The 20,601-nt window shown below is 35.0% G+C and overlaps 2 protein-coding genes across 3 annotated transcripts; one reads left to right on the top strand and one right to left on the bottom strand.

Annotated features, from left to right (window-relative positions):
• The first annotated feature begins 3,809 nt into the window (after window positions 1–3,809).
• LOC108323493 (ubiquitin-like domain-containing CTD phosphatase) lies at window positions 3,810–6,466 on the top strand. Of its 2 annotated transcripts, XM_052875285.1 has the most exons (7): window positions 3,810–4,173; window positions 4,245–4,389; window positions 4,481–4,595; window positions 5,068–5,131; window positions 5,241–5,406; window positions 5,821–6,096; window positions 6,190–6,466. In XM_052875285.1, exons 1-6 carry the CDS (start codon window positions 3,908–3,910, stop codon window positions 6,064–6,066), a joined length of 1,002 nt encoding a protein of 333 aa, XP_052731245.1. In that variant the 5' UTR covers window positions 3,810–3,907; the 3' UTR covers window positions 6,067–6,096; window positions 6,190–6,466. The 2 variants fall into 2 exon arrangements, with proteins under 2 accessions (XP_052731245.1, XP_017411458.1); XM_017555969.2 differs by having other exon boundaries at window positions 5,821–6,466.
• Window positions 6,467–10,895: 4,429 nt separating this feature from the next.
• Window positions 10,896–16,481, bottom strand: LOC108323487 (uncharacterized protein At4g06598). Its single transcript, XM_017555963.2, has 5 exons — window positions 16,318–16,481; window positions 14,171–14,912; window positions 13,673–13,748; window positions 13,410–13,536; window positions 10,896–11,571 (listed from the first exon to the last, which is right to left on the bottom strand). Exons 2-5 carry the CDS (start codon window positions 14,890–14,892, stop codon window positions 11,369–11,371), a joined length of 1,128 nt encoding a protein of 375 aa, XP_017411452.1. The 5' UTR covers window positions 14,893–14,912; window positions 16,318–16,481; the 3' UTR covers window positions 10,896–11,368.
• Between the last annotated feature and the right edge of the window lie 4,120 nt (window positions 16,482–20,601).

Genomic DNA, 20,601 nt, shown 5'->3' on the forward strand with positions numbered 1-20,601 from the left:
AGTTATACAAATACATTGATTTTTTAAAAAAGTTATTAATTTAATATATATATATATATATATAATAATTATCACAATTACTGTCATTATTTGAACTTTAAAATTTGAAGACAAATTGAATTCGTAAATTCTAAAATAGTAGTATTTACGATTTTTATGATTATTTATCGATTGCGATGATGCAAAATCCAAAGCATTGTATGTTACTATTGATGGTCCACATCTCAAACAATTAACGAAACAAAACTTTGATGAAAAAAAAATTAAAATTTAGAAGGTGTATTGTAAGATATTTATTAATATCTTAGATATTTCAAGCGGTTAAGATATTTATGAGTATCTAACCAGATTTTTAGGTAAGGTTATTTTTATTGGCCTATAAATACAATGACAGGGCAAAAGTCCAGGTGCGTTCCCTCTACATTCTAGAGACTCTAGATAAGATTCTAGGGTGATATTATAATCACTTTCTTGAGAGCTGAGACTTCATAACTCACATCTGACTTGAGCGTCGGAGTATCTTCGCAGGTACCTCCCCCTCCTTTGGCGAAAGTAGACGAGCGGTACGAGCTGAAGGAGCATGAACGACAACAATTGAGGAAAAGCGACCGTCCCAGACATTTAGAAGCAACAAAGACACACTGGAAAACATCCATACCGAAACATTTTGGCGCCCACCGTGGGGTCGAGCGTCATCCCATTGATACCGCAAGGAGCCAAGACGAGCGCTCGGTCTCGACATCGTTATTTCGGATCAACATCAAGAATCTACAGCAAGGCAAAAACTACAGCAAAAAAGTCATCATCTCTACATGAAATTTCATCAGCAAGTTCATGATGCTTCTCAGCATTTCAAGTCACCCTCGTACCTCCTCGGTGACCAAAACAGAGCTCATAAGGAGATACCCTGGATGCCCTTATCAGTCGCATCCCCATTGCCTATGGAGAAGACGGTTGTCACCCAGAGACAAACCCTTTCGGCGCCTCCAAGTCCGCCGCATTGTCCGACCCATCCTCCGCGTCTTCCGCAGCACCCACGGCATCCACGCGCCGTTCGGTTCTGCCTCCACGTCGTCCAAATTTCTCTATTCCCCATATGTCAAACTCCGGTCATCATTACCTAATCACCAACATCATCGACAATTTAGTGTTCGCGAGTGAATCTCTGAACAGATGATTACTTCTCTGTCGTGGAGGTTTTCATCCGATCTCTCCTCTATAGGGCCTCGGCCGGCATTGCCGAAATCCGCCGCCATCCTCATCCAGGACACCCTCCAGCACCGTCCACAGGCCCTCATCGAGGGCGCCATAGAAAGCTGGAGCTACGCTATCTTTAGGCAGTTCTCATGCTACTATTCTGGCTCCACACCCGCGGCGCCGTCCGATCCAGTCTCACATCACCCGCCAAACCGTCTAGTACAGCCTCCGCGTCATCCGCCGCGCCCAGGTTTGCGTCTCCGCCACTAACCACAGTTCCCGTATTTACAATAGCAACCCTTACAACGAGCAATTCTGCCGCTGGTGTCGCACTCAACTTCCGTGATGGTGATTCACGAAATCATTTCTCAGGCCTCTTGTGCAAACTCGATGTCACCACCATCCACTGTGAACGCGACAACTAACACCTCCATCACCTTGGCCTGAACCCTATTTTTAAGGATTAGATACTGAACCGTCCGGTCCGTCCGACACATAGACCCAACGGTCCTCCAAAGTCGTCCATCCAGGTCGACCATCAAGAACGAGTGTCCAAACTAGGACTGACCTTTGACCAACTGTACGTAGAACGAGCGGTCATCCAAGGTCGCCTTCATCCGGTCGGCTAGTAATAATATGCAGGCCCTGTATTAACGAATACATAACAAGCAATCGTCAGTAAGCGGTCGTCAACCTCCAAGACAGCACGATCCTGTCATCGTGAAAGATAATGCCATTGAGGCATTCGTCGGGCACACGTCAATCGCCCTCAATTGCTATCGTCTTAACAGCGATCGTCCAACACCAAGATAAGCGATCGACAGAGTCCAAGACAAAACGATCCTGTCATCCTCCAAAGGTTGCCCATCAAGGTCGACCATTAAGAACGAGCGGCGCTCCAAGGTCGTCCATCCAGGTCGACCGACAAGACCGAGTGTCCATTGTGACTGATCGGCAGAACCGAGTGGCTGCCAACTAGGGATTGACATCCTTGGCCGAATGCCCTGCTGACCGGCTGTCACGACCGTCCCTCACTAAGTCCACTATACTACAATCAGGACTTGACGACGAGAGAGCCCGTTCGGCCCTTCCCAGCGCGTCCAGCCCTCACCAAAGAGGTAACCGTCCGGTTTTCACCAGCTTCTTGTGCCTCCTAGATACGAAGTCGCTCGGTCTGCTTCAGCTCGTGAGAAAGCGGCCATCAGTGACCACAAGCGTTCCAGCACTCGGCCATTCGGCCTCACATGTTGTCGGTCCTTCGTTCTCAATCGTTCAGCCTTTTGCGGCCTCAAGCTTTCCAGCTTTTCACACATTCAACCGTTCGGCCTTTTTGCGGCCTCAAGCTTTCAAGCTTTTGGCCGTTCGACCTCACATGTTTTTGGTCCTTCGACCTCAACCGCTCGGTCATCCGTGGCCTCAAGTACTCCAGCATTCGGCCATTCTGCTTTACTGATGTTCGACCGCTTGGCCTCAAACCCTTCGACCATTTATGGCCACGAGCGCTCCAGCATTCGGCATTCGACCCCATTGATGCTCGGTCATTCAGCCTCACTGACGTTCGGCCACACAGCCTCTACCGCTCGGCCATACATGTCCTCACGTGTTCAAACACTCAATCGTTCATCCGTTCGCGGCCTTAAGCGTTCCAGCTTTTTGTCGTTCGGCCTCGCATCTTTTTGTTCCTTCGACCTCAACCGTTCGGTCATCCTTGGCCTCAGGTGTTAAAACGTTCAACTGCTTGGTCTAGGGCAAAAAGAAAACCCATAAAACCCGCCGTTCAGTCCACAGATGAGCAACGACCGGAAACACGCTCCCTAACACAGCGAATACAGCTTCCCTCAAACTCATAAGTCCTATAGTTACCACTTTCATAAAACAGAACGGTTAACTCGGACTTGGGGGGCATGTATCGTAAGATATTTTAAGCGGTTAAAATATTTATGAGTAACTAACCAGATTTTTAGGTAAGGTTATTTTTATTGGCCTATAAATACAATGACAGGGCAAAAGTCCAGGTACGTTCCTTCTACATTCTAGAGACTCTAGATAAGATTCTAGGGTGATATTATAATCACTTTCTTGAGAGCTGAGGCTCCATAACTCACATCTGACTTGAGCGTCGGAGTATCTTCGCAGGTACCTCCCCCTCCTTTGGCGAAAGTAGACGAGCGGTACGAACTGAAGGAGCATGAACGACAACAATTGAGGAAAAGCGACCGTCCCAGACATTTAAAAGTAACAAAGACACACTGAAAAATATCCATACCAAAACAGAAGGTGAAATTAATTTTAAATTATTAGGATATCATACTACAATTAGACATATATAAATTCTATAAATTGTAAATTCTGATATAGAACTTCATAAAAAAGGGGAAAAAGAAAACTAGAAATATATATAGCACAGAGTTTTAAAGTTTAAATTAATTTAATATTACATAAAGATTATAATGAATGAAAGTTATAAAGTATAACTGATGTATACATACACAATCAAACAAATATATGAAAAAGAAAATAAACAATCATTGGAATCTTCATTTTTTTTTATTAAAAATCAAATGCAAAGGAAAAGAAAAATAAAGATTGTTAAAATAAAAATGAAAATGGTGAAAAATAGATAGCTGTATTGAAAGCAAAGCGAGAATGTTTGCTTTGGTGATGTAGCGTTGTGGGAAACGAAGAGAACAAGAACAGTGACGGAGGATTCATGGCTACGGGTTCGGGTTTGGTATCGGATTCGGGTTCGCCGGAGGAACTGACGCTGATAGTGAAATGGAGCGGCAAGGAGTACACGGTTCGTGTCTGCGGCGACGACACGGTGGGTGAACTGAAACGGCGAATCTGCGAACTGACGAACGTGTTACCCCCTCGCCAGAAGCTGCTGTACCCGAAACTCGGTTCCAAACTCAACGATGATTCGCTCTTTCTCTCTCAACTCCCTCTCAATTCCTCGCTCAAGATGACCATGATCGGGTACGACGCCGTTTTCCACTTTTAGGGTTACTCTAATCGACACCACTCATTAACAACCAAATCAATTGCAGTACTACGGAGGAGGACTTGCTTCTGGATCCAGTGGATTCCCCTGAGATTCTCGACGATTTGGAACTGCCTAAGGAGGAAGCTGTTGAAATCAAAGACATGGAAGTCAACAAGCGAAAATTGACCAGACGAATTAATCAACTCAAGGTCTTTGTTTCTTCGCCTTCGCCTAATTCAAGTTTTGTTGTGATGTTATATATATACGTACCTGAATACGTATATTCGTACCAACCTGCAGATTGAGCTTCGAAATCCGTGTCGCAAAGGAAAGAAACTGCTTGTTCTGGATATTGATTACACTCTCTTCGATCATCGCTCCACCGCTGAGAACCCCCTTCAGCTCATGAGACCTTGTAAGTTTTGCCCCTTTTTTTTTTTGTTTTCTAATTATTATTTTGACTCAATTAGTGTATTGAATTACCTTTGCAAAACTGCCGTTTTTAATCAGTCGGGTTATCGAACCTTGGCAGCTTGAGTCCGTGAATTTTGGAGACTTCAATAATTGTTGGTTTGGTAATTATAGTGATTAAAATGATGCTTTTTGTAATTTCAGGGAATAGTTTGGTGAATTAATCTATTGTTATTGTTGAATTTAATTCAAATGTGCTTTGTAGTATATATGTTTTTTTACAATCTCAATTCAATCACTGGTTGTTATGTATGGTGAATTTGTTTGGCTTTTTGTATAAACTATCAGAGTCTTCTGGAGGATATTTCTGAGTAGTTGATAATATTATAAACTTGTTTACACTGATAGTGCAAACCCTTTGTTACTTTCTTCCTCTCCTCTGTTTCTAACTTGTCCTTTGTTCATGCTTTTTGCAGACCTTCACGAGTTTCTTACATCTGTATATGCAGAGTATGACATTATGATATGGTCTGCAACCAGGTAATGTCCTTTTGCCTTTATCTTGTTAAATTTTTATTCTTCTTGAACTGTTATGTGAATATGGGTCTGATCTGTGTAACTGAATGAATGGTACATTAAATTTCTGCAGCATGAAGTGGATTATCCTCAAGATGGGACAACTTGGGGTTCTGGATAATCCTAACTACAAAATCACCGCACTTCTTGACCACATGGGAATGATCACTGTTCAGTCTTCTTCTCGTGGGGTCTTTGAGTGCAAGCCTCTTGGTTTGATCTGGGCACAGTTCCCTGAGGTATATACATGCATATGCGATAAACAAAACCACAGTGTTTCTTCTTGATGATGGGAATTTAATAGAATTATGTTAGCATATTTATTCAATATTACATTCCTGTCTACCGCCCAATGAACGCATACTAGTTATGTGGGGGGAAAAAGGACACCCAAAAAAGTTTTTTACAACTCACTTCCTTAAAAAAAATGTTTCATACATGTGAGTATTATCATAAGTGAGATAAACCTAAGAGGCTTATGTGGTTTGTTAATCTGAGTTTGATAAAACGGAAAAATGAAACTATTTGACATACCAAATTGTTGTAATCTATATATGGTTTCAATTTATAGCTGTATTGTTTGAATTTTTTTGCATCAGCCAGCTATACCCATGATCTAGTTGTCTTGATGGTGCTTTCTTATTCAATTTCAGTTCTACAGTGCTTCAAATACCATCATGTTTGATGATCTTAAAAGAAATTTTGTGATGAACCCACAAAATGGTTTGACGATCAAACCATTCAGGAAGGCTCATGCAAACCGAGACAGTGATCAGGAGCTTGTGAAACTTACTCAATACTTACTAGCCATTGCAGAGTTTGATGACTTGAGCAACCTTGATCACTATAATTGGGAGTTATTCACAGAGGACAGTGCTAAAAGGCGTAGGCACAGATAAATAATAACTAGATGCAGTAATGATAATCTGGTAAGCAAGATGCAGCTTCTAGACTTTATGAAATTCTTTAGTTTATAAAATACACTGTGGATTTCATCATTTAGTATCAAGTATTTGTGTTAGGATCGGGCGAATGACAAAAATGAAAGGTTTTGTTGTCGCAGCTGTACGGAGTTATCTTAGATGTCTAATATTTTGCTCATGCAACTTCTATCTAGCAATTCCTAATGAAAATTTGATTTGATAAGTGAAAAGTAGTTCTATCCTATCATATTTTGTTGGGAAAGGGGTAGACATGGATAAATTGCAAAACGAGAATGACTCGTTGACAAATATGGCTGTGCTGTAACTATTCTCAGTGTTCAATTAATTCTAATCCTCAACTATTTATTACTTGCAAGTTCAATCACCTTTAGTGTTTCTCGGTCATTACTAGTCTTTTGATTGTAATCCTCTGAAGTTGGGTAATTTTTGTCTCATTAACTCTATTTGGATTATGTGGGAAACAGAAGAAAGAAATGAAAAATAAAAATGGCGTGAGATAAGGCAGATATAATTTGGCTTTATCTAAAGTGACTTAAGAACTATTAACAATACAGTGTAGAAACATTTAATTGAGGTACGACGATAGTACGGAGACAAATGGATAAAAGTGAAATAATAAATTTCAAGTTATTGAAGTAGATGCTCTTACTATGTAAAGTATGAGAAGAAAAACTAACTTCATTGTTAAAAAACTAAATGTATTAATCAAATAAACTATAGTGTAGTTGAAATTAGTAACAAATGCAACTGATGTACAAGCATATTTAATGGTACAATATTAAATGCTGATTTTTTTAATTGATGATTTATAAGGATGTCATACATAAGACATACATTAAGTGATTAAAATGGGAAATTTTTTTTAGCGTTTAAGTGCCTATTAAATTCAGCTCTTATCATGTTATTCGACTGGTCAAAACTTCTATTAAATTTGATTATAAACAAAATTATGTACATTCTTTAAGCCTCTTTTCAAGAGAAATTAAATAAGGATGTCTGATGAAGAAAAAAATATTCCACGTATTTTTTTAAATTGGCGAAACTCACTGGTATTCATACTTTGTTTTTCACTTTTTTTATTAATTTCTTCTTAATTTCTCTTGAATTAAATGTTTTTAATTGTTTTTTAAACTTGTGATTGTGGAGGTTTAACTGGACATGCCTAATCCTCAGAATGTTTGTCCCCTTTTTTTTTCTCCTAATCTTCCCTTTAATTCAACACACAATCCACTGTTAAACGATGTGCATTCTTTACACTTAAATATATTTCTGGTTATCATAAATTAAAATTTTGTCTCTTTACACTTAAATATATTTTTAGTTATGATAAATTAAAAATGTAAGGACCTGGAAAATAGAGTGTTATAGAACAAATAGGTGTATTAAAATAATGAGATAAATTATTTTACTTTAAAATAATCTTATAATATAAATAGAATTTTATAAACGCTTCTCATTATTCTAAGAACACTTTATCTCTTTAGAACTTTATTCCTCAGAGTTCTCTGACTTCTCTCTACAATCTCTCTCTGCTGAGTTATCTGTTCGACGATCAGGAGGTGCCTAGACGATCCTGGAGTTGAAAGCTTCGTTTTGGACCGATCAATTTCGTATTCTTCAGCTGGTAAGTGGTTTCCACTGTTATCCGTTCTTCTCTGGACTGTGAACATGCATCGTTTCTGCTTTTCATGTGGTTAGCAGTTTCCTCCTTCATTTTCTAGTTAAATTCAAGCTTTAAGAGCTGTTTTCTATTACCAATTGGTGAGTCGTAGGTTTCTGTTGGGTTCCCTTGCAGTGCATGGTACGGTTGGTGTTACTTTGTGAGTTGGGTTGTTTGTCTCTGAGGTAAGGGGAGCTACCTACTGTTTTAATTGATTGTATGAATTGTATATATATGTTGAATGTGGTTTGAGTTTGCTGTTTGAGGTACAATTTTGAGTTTGTAGAGTAAAGGGAATGGTATGAACTGAAGGGTGTAATATGTGAAATTTTAGTATGATGATGATGATGAACTATTGTGATTGTTTATGTTAGAGGTATTTCATGTGAGAAATCTGTTATGGCAGGGTTTAGATAGAAAGTGGAGTGAATTGAGCTTGTTTAAGTCAATTTAGAGGAAGTGAGATAGTGAATTTTAACATTAGAGGTCAAGGGCTATTAGAGGCTGCTGGGGTAGTTTAGATAGGTCATATGTGACTTGTTTGAATCATCAAATTGGTTAAAATCAGGTTCAAGGTGGTAAATTAGAATTTTGGTCTCTAAGTTGATGAAATTGAGGTTTTAGAGTAGGATTTGATGCATAAACACTTTAAATTGATGTTAGGAAGGCCTAGAATCACTTAGTCAAGTCTAATTAAGCATATACAACGATCTAGGAGTGTTAGAAGTTGGGAAAATTGAGTAGAATTGGTAAGGGGTGGTTGAGTTGCATAATTCTGCAGAATTTCGTTATGCAGATTATGCAGACTCGCTGTGCGAATGGATTCGCATAGCGAGTCACCTTGGCGAGGTGCTCTCTGCCAAGGCATTCGCATAGCGATGGGTGCGCTGTGCGAGTGGATTGAGAGGGTTGCTCTCTATTTGTCGATCCGCATAGCGAATCAAGTCACTATGCTACTGGTTGGGGTCTCGAACTATTATTCATTTTATTCGAACAACGAGTGGGTCTCGCTCTGCGAGTGTTTAGGAAGTCTGAGTCTCTGTCTGAGGTTCTCGCATAGCGAGTTGGGACGCTATGCGAGGGGTTTGGGGTCTGATACATTTTCACAGTTTATTCGCATAGCGAGTTTAACTGCTATGCGAGTGGTTATGAGGAGTTGGTCTTTGTATAAGGATTCGCATGGCGAGTTGGGTCGCTGTGTGAGAAGCTTATGGTTTCGCTATGCGAAGGTATGCGTTGTGCGAGGGGTTCAGTTCTAGTTCAATTCTCTTTTGATCTTAAGTTGTTTTAAATGAAACATTGAGTGTTGTATGAAGTAAGTTGAAGTGGTATCATGTAATATCAGTGGTTATTGATGTATGTTGTATTTCAAAGTGTAAAGTTCAAAGTATGGTTAATGGACGTAATTCCATGATCCTCAAGGAGAGAATACATTGTGGTGCCCTAGGTTGTGATTCAAAGTGAAATCTCTAGTTGAGATTCAAGTAAGTTTAGAATGGATGCAGGAGCTTAGTCTTGGGGGTTATCCTGAAACTCCAATGGTCTTTCATTCTCAAGTAGAGAGAATTGATCCATGTCATGAGGAGTAGTAGGAGGTCCTAGTCTTGGGTGCTTCCAGTATGGCCCAAGGTGAGTGATAACGGACTAACCTCGTGAGTGTGGTAGGATGAAACCCATTGGCAATGGCTTTGCAAAGCAGTAGAAGCCACCACGAGTGCACGACCCGCCATAGCTCGACAATCATTCTACGTCCGGACATTCTAAGTCAGTGTGGTGTTATGTGTGAAGAGTTTGTGTGATGTGAATGAATAGTATGATTTTATGAATTTAAATAAATTAGTGTATGATTAACTTTTGTTTAAACTAGCTTACCCTGTTGTGTGCTGTATTTTGTACGTTCTTTTTCTGCAATGATCATCCTTTGGATGTGAGCAGCGGGAGAAGAGGTTTCTCTGGAGCAAGCATTGGATGGAAGTGATGCTGCCGAGTGGTTTATTGAGTTTAGTAGGACCTTGTGTATAGTTTTAAGTCTCCTATAGTATGTTTATAAAGTTTTAAATTTATAGTTGTTTTTGAATGACTGTAAAGGTAACACTTTATACTCTAGATGGATAACTGTATTACTTTATCATGCATGTAACTTCTCTTTAATATAGTTTATACTATATATTTTGGGATGTTACAAAAAATGTCTCTTCTTGAATATATATATATATATATATATATATATATATTTTAAAAAAGAATTGTTTTTAATTTCTTTTCAGTCTCAAAATACCTTGAAAGTCATTTTACTACACGGTTCAAAATTTTATTCTGCATACTTTTGAAACAAGAGCTGAAGAAAAAACATTAAGGAACAAAAATTAAATCTGATAATTTATTGGAGACCAAAAATATATTTAAATGAAATTAGTAAGTTTTAATGAGTCTCCTTTCAATCTTTGTAATTTTGAAAACAGGATTCATAAATTCTTAGTTCTCGTGTATACTTTCTCCAAACACGAACATAAGCAAAAATATGTACATGTTAGAAACACTTGAATATAATCAAATTTGTTTTACTTATAATCTATTTAATAACGTTATGTAAAAAAAAAACTTACATAATATCAAAAGTCTTGTTGTTAAGTGTCATTTTCTAGTTGATGTGGAGTTTAATCTCTATATTTCAAAGAAATTATTAACTACAAATGATCGAGATAAAATTGTAAATGTGAGATAACAACGCCAACAATTCCCATGGTCTTGTAAACAAGTTTTCCTTTCAGAAAACCCTTGAGGTATTCAAACTTCAATATGATCTCCAACAATTTAGGAAATGTATCTTCTTTCACGAAATCAAATCATTAAATAAAATAATTAATTTTTTAAGCAATGTGAAATTAAATGTTTTCATTTATATTGAATTGGGAGAAAATCAATTTTAGAGATGATAACTCGTGAGTGCACTGAATTCAACATTGATGTAAAGTATAAGTGGAATAAGTTGGTTTGACTTATAGGACCCTACAAATATTAAAAGCAATAAATAATCCTCACTATGCCTATAAGAGCGAAACTGGTAGAAATCAGTGATATAAACAATGCTCTGGATCAATTTTCTCACTTTTACTAAATAATATGTTGAGAAAACATTAACTTAATTAAAATCACATTACAAACATTAGCTTCACATCATCCATACAAATAAGGCACATTGAAATGGCCCTGAGATATTTGCTATTTGCACTGGGCCAAACTCCACAATAGTGGAGATTCACAAGAGGGTATAGAGCTACATATTCACTGAAAATACAGTGGGGGGTGAAAGCCTGAAAAAGTTGAGTTACCACCTCTGGAAGGTCAAGTGACAGAAATGGAATGAGATTTCGGCAATGACCACCAGGTGCACATTAAATGGTAATAATATAAGTAAATAGAAAACGGAAAGACTAGGAGAAGGCTGAAGAAATCAGCAAAGTGGGCAGAGAGAAGAGGCATATGATGGAAATCTCTGCACAATCCCATGCATGGGAAGGGTATGAAACAATTCTATCGCAGGTGTGGCAACACCGGTTGAATGTAGAGGCAGAACAAGGCTACAGCTACTGCAATCTAAATTCTGAGAGCAGGGTCTTGCCCTGAATTGGTATCCTTGTGTTTTAGAGAAAGGTTTGCAAACTGAGATTCGAGGTCTCTGCTGTTCGAGCGTCTGTGACTACTAGATGGCTGCTGCTGCTGCTGCGTCTGTGGCTGCTGCTGCTGCTGATACAATGCACGTAATCTTCCAATCTCTCTTTCCAGTACTTCCTGCTCCACTGAATTTCACATTGAATAGTTTTTAGTGTACAAACATGTTCATGTGCCATCTAATGAAACTAATCATGCTTTAGCTACAAGTGTTTCCCAATAGCTAAAAGTCTGCCCACAAGGCACACCGTAGCTTAGGTGGCCGATTGAGGCACACGCATTTTCTTGAAATCAAAAATTGATTCTTAACCTTCATCACTAACCTATATCGCCAGATTTCTTTAATATAAAAAGGTACTTTCTAGGAACTCAAATATAACAAAAAGTAACTATTTTTACACAAAGGAAGATAGTTTAATTTCAATTAATTTTCTAGATTTCATACAAAATAACTACATTCCCTAAACTACCCTTAATCTTAGTTTTTGGAGATAATGCTCAAGATCTGAACTCATTTCAATCCCGAGGGAGTCCAAAACAATGGATATGTGTATGGGTTGCTAATTCAAATCTTATTAAATAGATACAGTAGGGTAGTAAAAGATTCAACTTCCTCCATTACTCCCATTACAAACAAGACATAATGTCGCTATACAGCAACTCTATGAAAATGTCAACTATGTAATGAATACGAAAACAAATATCCATTAAATTAACACAAGCATCGAGTATGCATTGTTTTCATCCAGAAAAAAAACAATAATACAATACCCAGACAAGGAACCTTTCCATGAAAGAAGTTGATGACGAAAGAGATAGTTAGAACATATCTATTTAAAACTTTCAGAGACTTGGTGTAGATGAATTTGCAGTTAAAGTTCGGGACTGCATTTTTCTTACAATCATAAATTTAATAAGAAAATTTATGCAAATTTATTTTTAATTTTCAATCCAGAGCAAGTTTGAACATTGGTAAACCAACCTAAACACCCGTATGAGCAAATCTTAACATCAAATCTACGAGGAAACATAGTGATACGTTGCCATTTGTACATAATTTGATTAAAAAAAGTTCAATTATTTCCAGGAAAGTATTTCAGGTACAAAAGATAACTATAGAAGTTGTTAACTCTCATATGTTATGATATGATTAACCAATCAATCATTAAATACTATTAGCTTCTTATTGTTCCTAAACTAGAATGATTTCAGAATTCCACAATGTTGTTATCTACTATATCATAAATTTTTACTTTGTAAAAGATTCTCCCACAACCCATTCTCAATTAGCTTAATCTTTTTAATACTTTACACAACTTATGAGTTGATTTTTTTTAAGATGTTATAATTTTTTTTTTAGAATTCAAACTTAAATAAAATCATGCTTTATTTTAAACTATAACAATCACAATTGCTTCCAAATTTAAATTAAATTATTTTAATTCTTGTTATTATGAGTATGCTATTATCTTCAAATTCAATTAAAGATAGAATCCAAGTTGAGTGTCCGTGCTCAAAGCCCAGTCATATTCAATGACACATACTACTCTATAATCCAGCTAATTTGAATATTTTCTACATAGAAACTATATTTTCACCATGGTTTTAAGAACCTTGAGTTACCACCCGAAAAATATCAAACCTCCCTTTCCTTGATGTCAGTACGGTAATTCTACTTGCAACCAAGCTATGGTACATAGAAAATAGAATCTGATTAACTTTCTCCTTCCCTGTCACTTATATGATATAATCAAACTCAGATAAACCTAATGTGTTCTTTTTCAATTAATGTTATACAATACAATGCATCACGAATTCACAAAGATTTCACCTGTTGAGGCATTTAAGAATATATAAACAACTTCCTCCAAATTCGTGGTATTCAGATTGACATTTCCAAGTTAAAAAAGTAAAAAAAATATTGTTTTACTTTAAAATGAAAAATGATCATATCATAGAAACTTACAATATTTGATAAGCTGCTCTTGTGCTATATTTTCTAAACGTTGCTTGAGTGCTTTATTCTCCATACTCAGGATAAGATTCTGTTGATTAAGAAACTCAAGCTCAGCTGAGACTTCAGATCCTTCTGCCTATGAGAACATCAAAAGAAACAGAATCAGAACTTTAGACTATCTTACATAATAATATTTCCCTGCATTTTAAAATAAAATAAAATAAAATGTCACTCTGAAAATATGCAGAATATTGCATTGTGAAGACACTTACCTGTAAAGCTTGTACATTTCTTTCCAGCTCAGCTATGTATTGAAGTTTCCTAACCCGTGAACGCTGAGCAAATTGCCTGCAATTTGAGTGTTTCAGAATATTTTCCCTTTCCGTATATGAATTGATTGGTTTCATAAAACTTCTGAAAATTAAATGCAAAAAGAAAAACAAACACAACCCCCAGCATATAATGAGAAGCATGGTTTAACTGCTGTCTCCACATGAGAATTAGTATAACAAGCTTTAGTATCACAGACATTACTGCGTGCAACAAGAATTATTATATCTTTTTTCCTTCCGTGTACGTTATAAGATGTCATGTCACACAAGTAGTATAATAACAGTGGCATAACGGGTAAAGGTTTAAAGGTTCCATAATAGTCATGACACAACTTCATGCTCTTGGCAAAAGAAAAACTTGCATCCCCCCTGACAGTGGCATAAAATAAACCAATCACTGTAATATCCATAAGTCAACCAAAGAAAACAGCTACGTACTGTTTAGCACGTTTTGTATCAGTTTCAGAGGAAGATGACTTTGCATGTGAATTGTCCTTTTTTTCAGAAAATGATTTTGCATCCTGCAATCCAGGTTCTACTGAATCTTGCTTTTCAGTTGCAGTAGGTGCAAGCCCGTCTGCTTCCTGTGGTGTGCTTGGCAATCCTGAACTCTGAAAAGCTGAACTGTCTTTGCCAGAGGGAACACCAACTGGATTTGTCATGGCATTTGAAAAAGAGTCCCATGACCTATTTTTCTGTTTAGATAAGTTCATATCCACATAAGCAGGTAGATGGCGAGCATCTTTGCTGCGGTCAAAGTCTTGAGATGACCAAGACGGAATAGACATCAAACTCTTATATTTATACTCGTCCTGATCAGCATAATTGATGTTAGATGCATTAGCCATGTCTAGGTACGCAAAAGAATCACTCGATGAACGCCGATGTCCAGCTCTTCGGACAGGTGTTTCTGGCTCATTAAGGAGATCATCAAGCCAAGAAGGCTGCTCCTCTATAACAAGGCTCTCAGATGATGTACGTTGGTGGTGTGGATTTCCGTCTCTAGGCCTGTTACCACCCTTTAAACCAACAGCAGGATTTTGGACATAATCAGAGTACGCTTGGGAAACACTAGGAAACGGACTTTTAGGAGGCAGTAGAGCATGCTTTCCAGGATACATAAAATTTCTGAAACCTGATGAGCCCTTTGAATTTGCCATAGAAGCAGAATCAACAATACCTGTGGAATTTATAATTTAATAAAAAAATGTGTTCATGTAAATATATTAAAAGATAAAGACAACATAAACAAAATTTGAAAGGATCTTGCAATGAAAATTTATACACAAAACCCATTATTCAACAATGATGATCTGACATGCATGTCTTCTCAATTATAAAATATAAAATATAAACCACAAATACATGTTACTCCGTAAAAAAGACCCTATAAGGCGACTGGTATAGTATCCTAAAAAATGTTCCAAACACTGAAATTTGGTTCATATGCAAATGTACTCACAGCACCAGCAGAGTAACTGCACTAGCATAACAAAGAATCCACAAGACTAAGGCAGCTTTGGAAGAGAAAATAAAGCATCTCAGTCATGTCAAGAACCATAAATGAGTAAATCTACATACTTCATTGAGTAAAAAATTCTTAGAACTAACTATCTCAGATCTCCATGATACTACTTACATAGCCTTGGATAAAAGTCCACTGCATGTTAGAAGCTTTACGGATTCAACTATTTCTTATATTTACCAAAATGTAATTCTAAAATTTGTCCAGACATCTCACAGACAATCTCAGTTTTCATATTACATTTAAAATATTCCAGATAGATGGTCAACACTGCAAACTTGTCCTTCCCTCATAGTACAGGGGCATGACGACACAATTATTCTATACATTTTTCATCATAAGCAATACATCTCCTATGAAATAGTACCAAGCACAGCATGAAACATCAATCCCATCACATTATATTGACCGTTGTTTTAAGTTAACACCTCTGACATGTTGCTGAACACATTACCATCTTAATTATCTCCAATAAAGAAATCAAACCTAAACCCAAACCCATGCGTCTAGCAAGCCAGGCCACGCAACAGTTCACTACCAATGTAACAGAAAACTCAAAAACATCATTCCCAAGAAAAAATCGTCAGAAACAATACTCCAAAACTAGGCAGCCACAGGAAACTAACTGGATGAAATAAAATCCAATCCACAAACAAAAACTGAACATCAACAAATTAAAATAAATAAGAAAAATAAAACGTAGCACCCAATTGTCAAACTTTCCATATTATACTTTTATTTCCCCAGGACCCAGATTAGGGAAGAAAACCAAAGATAGAAACTTCACTTTTTCACCTTTCCCACAGAATCAACCCGAATCATGCATTCGGAAAACAAGAGAGGAGAAAAATCAATAACGAATTGAAATTAGCATTTGAAAAACCCAACACGCTGCAATGTGCGACACTACGGCATCAACAGCGCAATGATTCCAAGCTGATCGAACCAATTGGAAATGAAAATTGAAACAGATTCGTTTCCACAAGCAAACAATAAATTAACAACACCAAAAGGAAAAGAATAGAAGGAAAGGAAACAAAAAAAAAAAAAAAAAAAAAACCTTTGCAGATTGAAGATTCGAGATCCCGAAATGCAATGGTAAAAGAGCTTGAAATCAAAGCAAAGATTTTTCTCTCCCTCTCTCTCTTAGGGTTCGTTTCTTCAACCACCTCTCTCTCTCTCTCTTCCTCTTCTCTCTGTTGTTGTGTCTTGTTGTTGAAGCTGGGAAATGGGGCTTAATTGTAAAAGCATGATAAGTAAATACTGTTCCTAAAACTTTTGATATTAACGTTTTAACCCCTTTAAATTAAGGTTATTTGGAAACCAACCTGGTCCCACCAAGCATCCACTTTAAAATAATACTGGTTGTTGTATCGCTGTCCAACTTGTGCAGAAACATTGCAAAATAGACCAATTTTCTTATTAAAAATATCTTTAACATGCAAAGATTCCACTCAAAATTTATTTCACTTTTCCTTACTTCACTCACAAATGCTTAATCCTAATTACACATTTTAATTCACCTAATAATTATCATTAAAATTCTTTCCTTTTTTAGTAAAACTTCATCTAAAGTTTATTCTATTCAAAATTCAATATAAAAAGACATGTTCTTATTTTTGGATATAGTGTACAAAATCTTCAAATAATTTATCATGTTGGTCGTGTGAAGTCAAAAGAGGAACTACATTTTATGACTAATTCAAGAAGTGTATTTTTTTTTTGAGAAAATGGAAAATTTTGTGCAAAATTAAAAGGTATATTCTTTTATACGAAACAGGTGGGTAGTCTCTGATCGCATGGTTTTTCTTACTATTTTTGTGAGGGGAAAATGTGTTATTTATCGATTAACTTAAGTTTTACAAATTTCCATAAAAAAACAACTTTCTTCTAAATTTCAGTTCCTCATAAATGTTGAGGTGAGACCTGCCAACCTATTTCAATGAAAATGTACATTGCAATTTTTTACCCAATATTTTTTTAATTAATGACATGACGGATCTAGTTTATTTTCAAAATGGATAAATGAAAGTATAGGAAAAAACCACCATATATAATTTATTCTATTTCTGACCATGAGCTTATACCAAAAATATACTATCTTTTTTATCTGTAAAAGTATAGAAGTTAGAGAAAAAGTTATAGAACAGAGTTAACTATACATATCCAAGAGCATGTTTATTTAAATAGATGGATTTAAGAGATAAAATTAAGCAAAATTAAAGGTAAAATTGTGTTTGTTTCTTTTATAGAATTTAGAGGTGAAAGTGAGTGAATTTGGATATGTAATTTGTAAGTGATTTACTTTTGATGTGGTAGATAAAAAAATGTTACGATAATATGAAAATTTGGATATGTAATTTGTTTCTTTTACAAAATTGTCTTTTGTTTAAAAATAATATGAAAATTATTTTTGTATGACTTAAAAATTGATTCTTAAAATGTAATATTATTTGTTATTTATAAATAATAGTAATTATAGTTCTATCAATAAACGATGAGTTAATGACATAATATTGTGATATATAACATATATCATTCATACTTTATATGTAATTTGTCATATTCACTAAGAAAATAACATTTAGCTCATCATAATTATATTAAGAAAATTATCCTGGTCATTTTATATGTAGGATAATTTGTTGCAACTATTTTATAATGTACAAAATATTTTTTTACATTTTTCACATATAATATATTAATATACGTTATCTAAATTCTTAATAAAGTCAAACTATCCCTTATATTATCAAATGCGCTATTAAAATTAATACTATTATTCTTGTAATAAAAATACCATTTCAAATACTCACGAGCACATAGTTATAATATAATATTATATGTTAACATAAACAATGACATGAATTTGGGATATATATATATATATATATATATATATATATATATATATATATATATATATATATATATTAGTTAAAACTATTTATATTTTATATATAATTAAAACTAAATCAAATGTGAGTTTTTTTTTTTCACAGGTCAATAAGTACTTGCTTTTTAATTTTACTATATATATATTTTTTTTGTTTTTAAGGTTTAGAGGAGATCAATTTAATGTAAAAACTATTTATTGGGTGAACTTATCTCATCCAAGCACTTAACGAATTCACTATCTTTTTTACTAAAATTTCAACTAGAATTTCATGCATGTCCCTCTGACACAATCTACCTTATTGTTTCTTTTTTATTTTCCAATGACAATGGATAAAGTGTGATTTCAAGAAGGTAAAAGATTCAAAATGATACCGTGTGATGATACAAGGATTAATTGCAACGGAATATAAAGAACACAAGTAAATTGCAAGAAATAAATTATTAAGAAAAGTAAAGAAACTTGTAACATAAATCGATGAGAATATTAACCCAAATTGCAACAATCAATATTGGATTAGCCTTTTTTAGTTTGCCGTGTTTTTCATAATTTATGTATTGCTCTATAATTTCTCACTTTTCTAAAATACAAAATAAACTTGTTTATATTTTCTATCCCTCTTTGATGGCGGTTACATGGAATAAAATAAAAATTTAAACAAGTTACATGGTACACTATCCTAACCATTATAGAAAACTTTCTCAATTAGATGTCAGGTATCTTGAGCATTTAATATTCATTATGTCTTCAAAGTAGTTGTTAATTTGTTCTTTTTTGTCAACTTTCTTTGATGATTCCCTTTGATTATCATTTCTCAATCGATGTCCTAATAAGGAGTATCTAGCCAACTTCTTTATCATCTAATAGGTGTAAATATATGGTTTTTAATGAGTTACAGATCAATTTTGTGCATCATTAATTGACACCATCCTTGTAAAGTATTATGCATTGTGACCTTTTATTTCTCGCTCTTTTTATTGACTCCAATATGATTGTCAGTATTTTGAATAATTTCTTCTTGCCTTAAACAATACCATACAAGTATGTATTTTCATCAAGATCACTATATATATATATATACACACACACACTAGAGCACATGCATTTTACTAATTAATCACAACATCATACATACATTAATCGAGTAAGCTCTTATTACTTAAGTGACTATGCTTTCCAAATAAATGAAAGCTTTATTGTTTGAGAGACATTATTTATAGAGAAAAATAAGTAATTAGTTTGACATTTCTTGTTTAAGATTTTACTTGTCGCCTTAATGACCATTATTGTCTCTTATCATTCAAGCATCACGTGAATGTTTTATTGATCATGTTTTATAATCCTATACATTTCATAAACATCAAACACACTACCTTTGCGATGCTTGAGTGATCAAATTTTCACTTAATTGTTTTCACAATCAAACATATCACACACCACTATTACACATCAATGTTTGAACGAACACTTATTACTTAAGCATGGAGTGTCCCACTAAAGAAAAATCTATCTTGAATCCTTTCTTGCTCAAACAACAAGTCAGAACTTGATTTTCATCGCATAAAAAATATCAAAAGTAATGCATATACTATCTTTAAATTATCCCATTGTACCAATTATACTCACAATAATCTATGTACCATGTATTAAACTTCATCACAATATTCTCATTACACAACAATTATGCATAAAGACATATAAACATGTTTTAAAAAAACATTATTTCCAAATAAACTCATGTTAGACACTACTATGAACTTTGACATCTCAGCTATATTGACATCCCGAAAGCTCATCAATAATTTGTCATCACACACAATTTTATTAAAGTAGAAAATAAAAAACAAAGGAATACAAATAATGGACGACCACACCAAACTCATGATAAAAATTATACTTCATGAAAAATAGACAAACTATATCTATTATGAAAAAATCTAAATAAATATATAGAATTAAAACATTGAACCACTTATATTGTTCTTTATGAATTAAAAGACAAATTAGTTAACTTATCCACACAATGATTTTTTTCACAAAAAACATGAAATTGTTTGAACTGCATTTGCTTATAAAAATGCAAACACTGACGCCATCGCCAAAGAACCACTCGGTGATCTAAGAAAACATGACAAGCTAAATTATAATCATTATCCAACCAAAGCCTTCCCTCAAAGCATGTCCAAAGCATAAATGACCTCCATAAACTCAACACAGTAGAAGTTTGCATCCCTAAAAAAGCTAAATAAATTATCAACATATTCACATAATTTCTTCTAAAAATACCAACACATGTAGCTAAACTAGGACAATCACTAGTTATATTATCAATATTCACCTTAAGCCAATTAGCAGATGAAATTGTCATATTACTTTTGTAAATAAAATCACTCTATCTTGCCTAGTTTGAATATTGAAAAAAAATTAACACAAAAAAATTTCACTTTA

Source organism: Vigna angularis, chromosome 1, assembly GCF_016808095.1.
Source record: "Vigna angularis cultivar LongXiaoDou No.4 chromosome 1, ASM1680809v1, whole genome shotgun sequence".
NCBI lineage: Eukaryota > Viridiplantae > Streptophyta > Magnoliopsida > Fabales > Fabaceae > Vigna > Vigna angularis.

What these genes read in the sequence shown, in the direction of transcription:
- LOC108323487 (XM_017555963.2), bottom strand. Translation starts at nt 14,892, where the DNA reads ATGGCAAATTCAAAGGGCTCATCAGGTTTCAGAAATTTTATGTATCCT. An exon ending in GATACAAAACGTGCTAAACA is followed by an intron (nt 13,749 to 14,170) that starts GTACGTAGCTGT and finishes CTCAAATTGCAG; the next exon opens with GCAATTTGCTCAGCGTTCAC. An exon ending in AGAGCAGCTTATCAAATATT is followed by an intron (nt 11,572 to 13,409) that starts GTAAGTTTCTAT and finishes TGTGAAATTCAG; the next exon opens with TGGAGCAGGAAGTACTGGAA.
- LOC108323493 (XM_017555969.2), top strand. Translation starts at nt 3,908, where the DNA reads ATGGCTACGGGTTCGGGTTTGGTATCGGATTCGGGTTCGCCGGAGGAA. An exon ending in CTCAAGATGACCATGATCGG is followed by an intron (nt 4,174 to 4,244) that starts GTACGACGCCGT and finishes AATCAATTGCAG; the next exon opens with TACTACGGAGGAGGACTTGC. An exon ending in GACGAATTAATCAACTCAAG is followed by an intron (nt 4,390 to 4,480) that starts GTCTTTGTTTCT and finishes ACCAACCTGCAG; the next exon opens with ATTGAGCTTCGAAATCCGTG.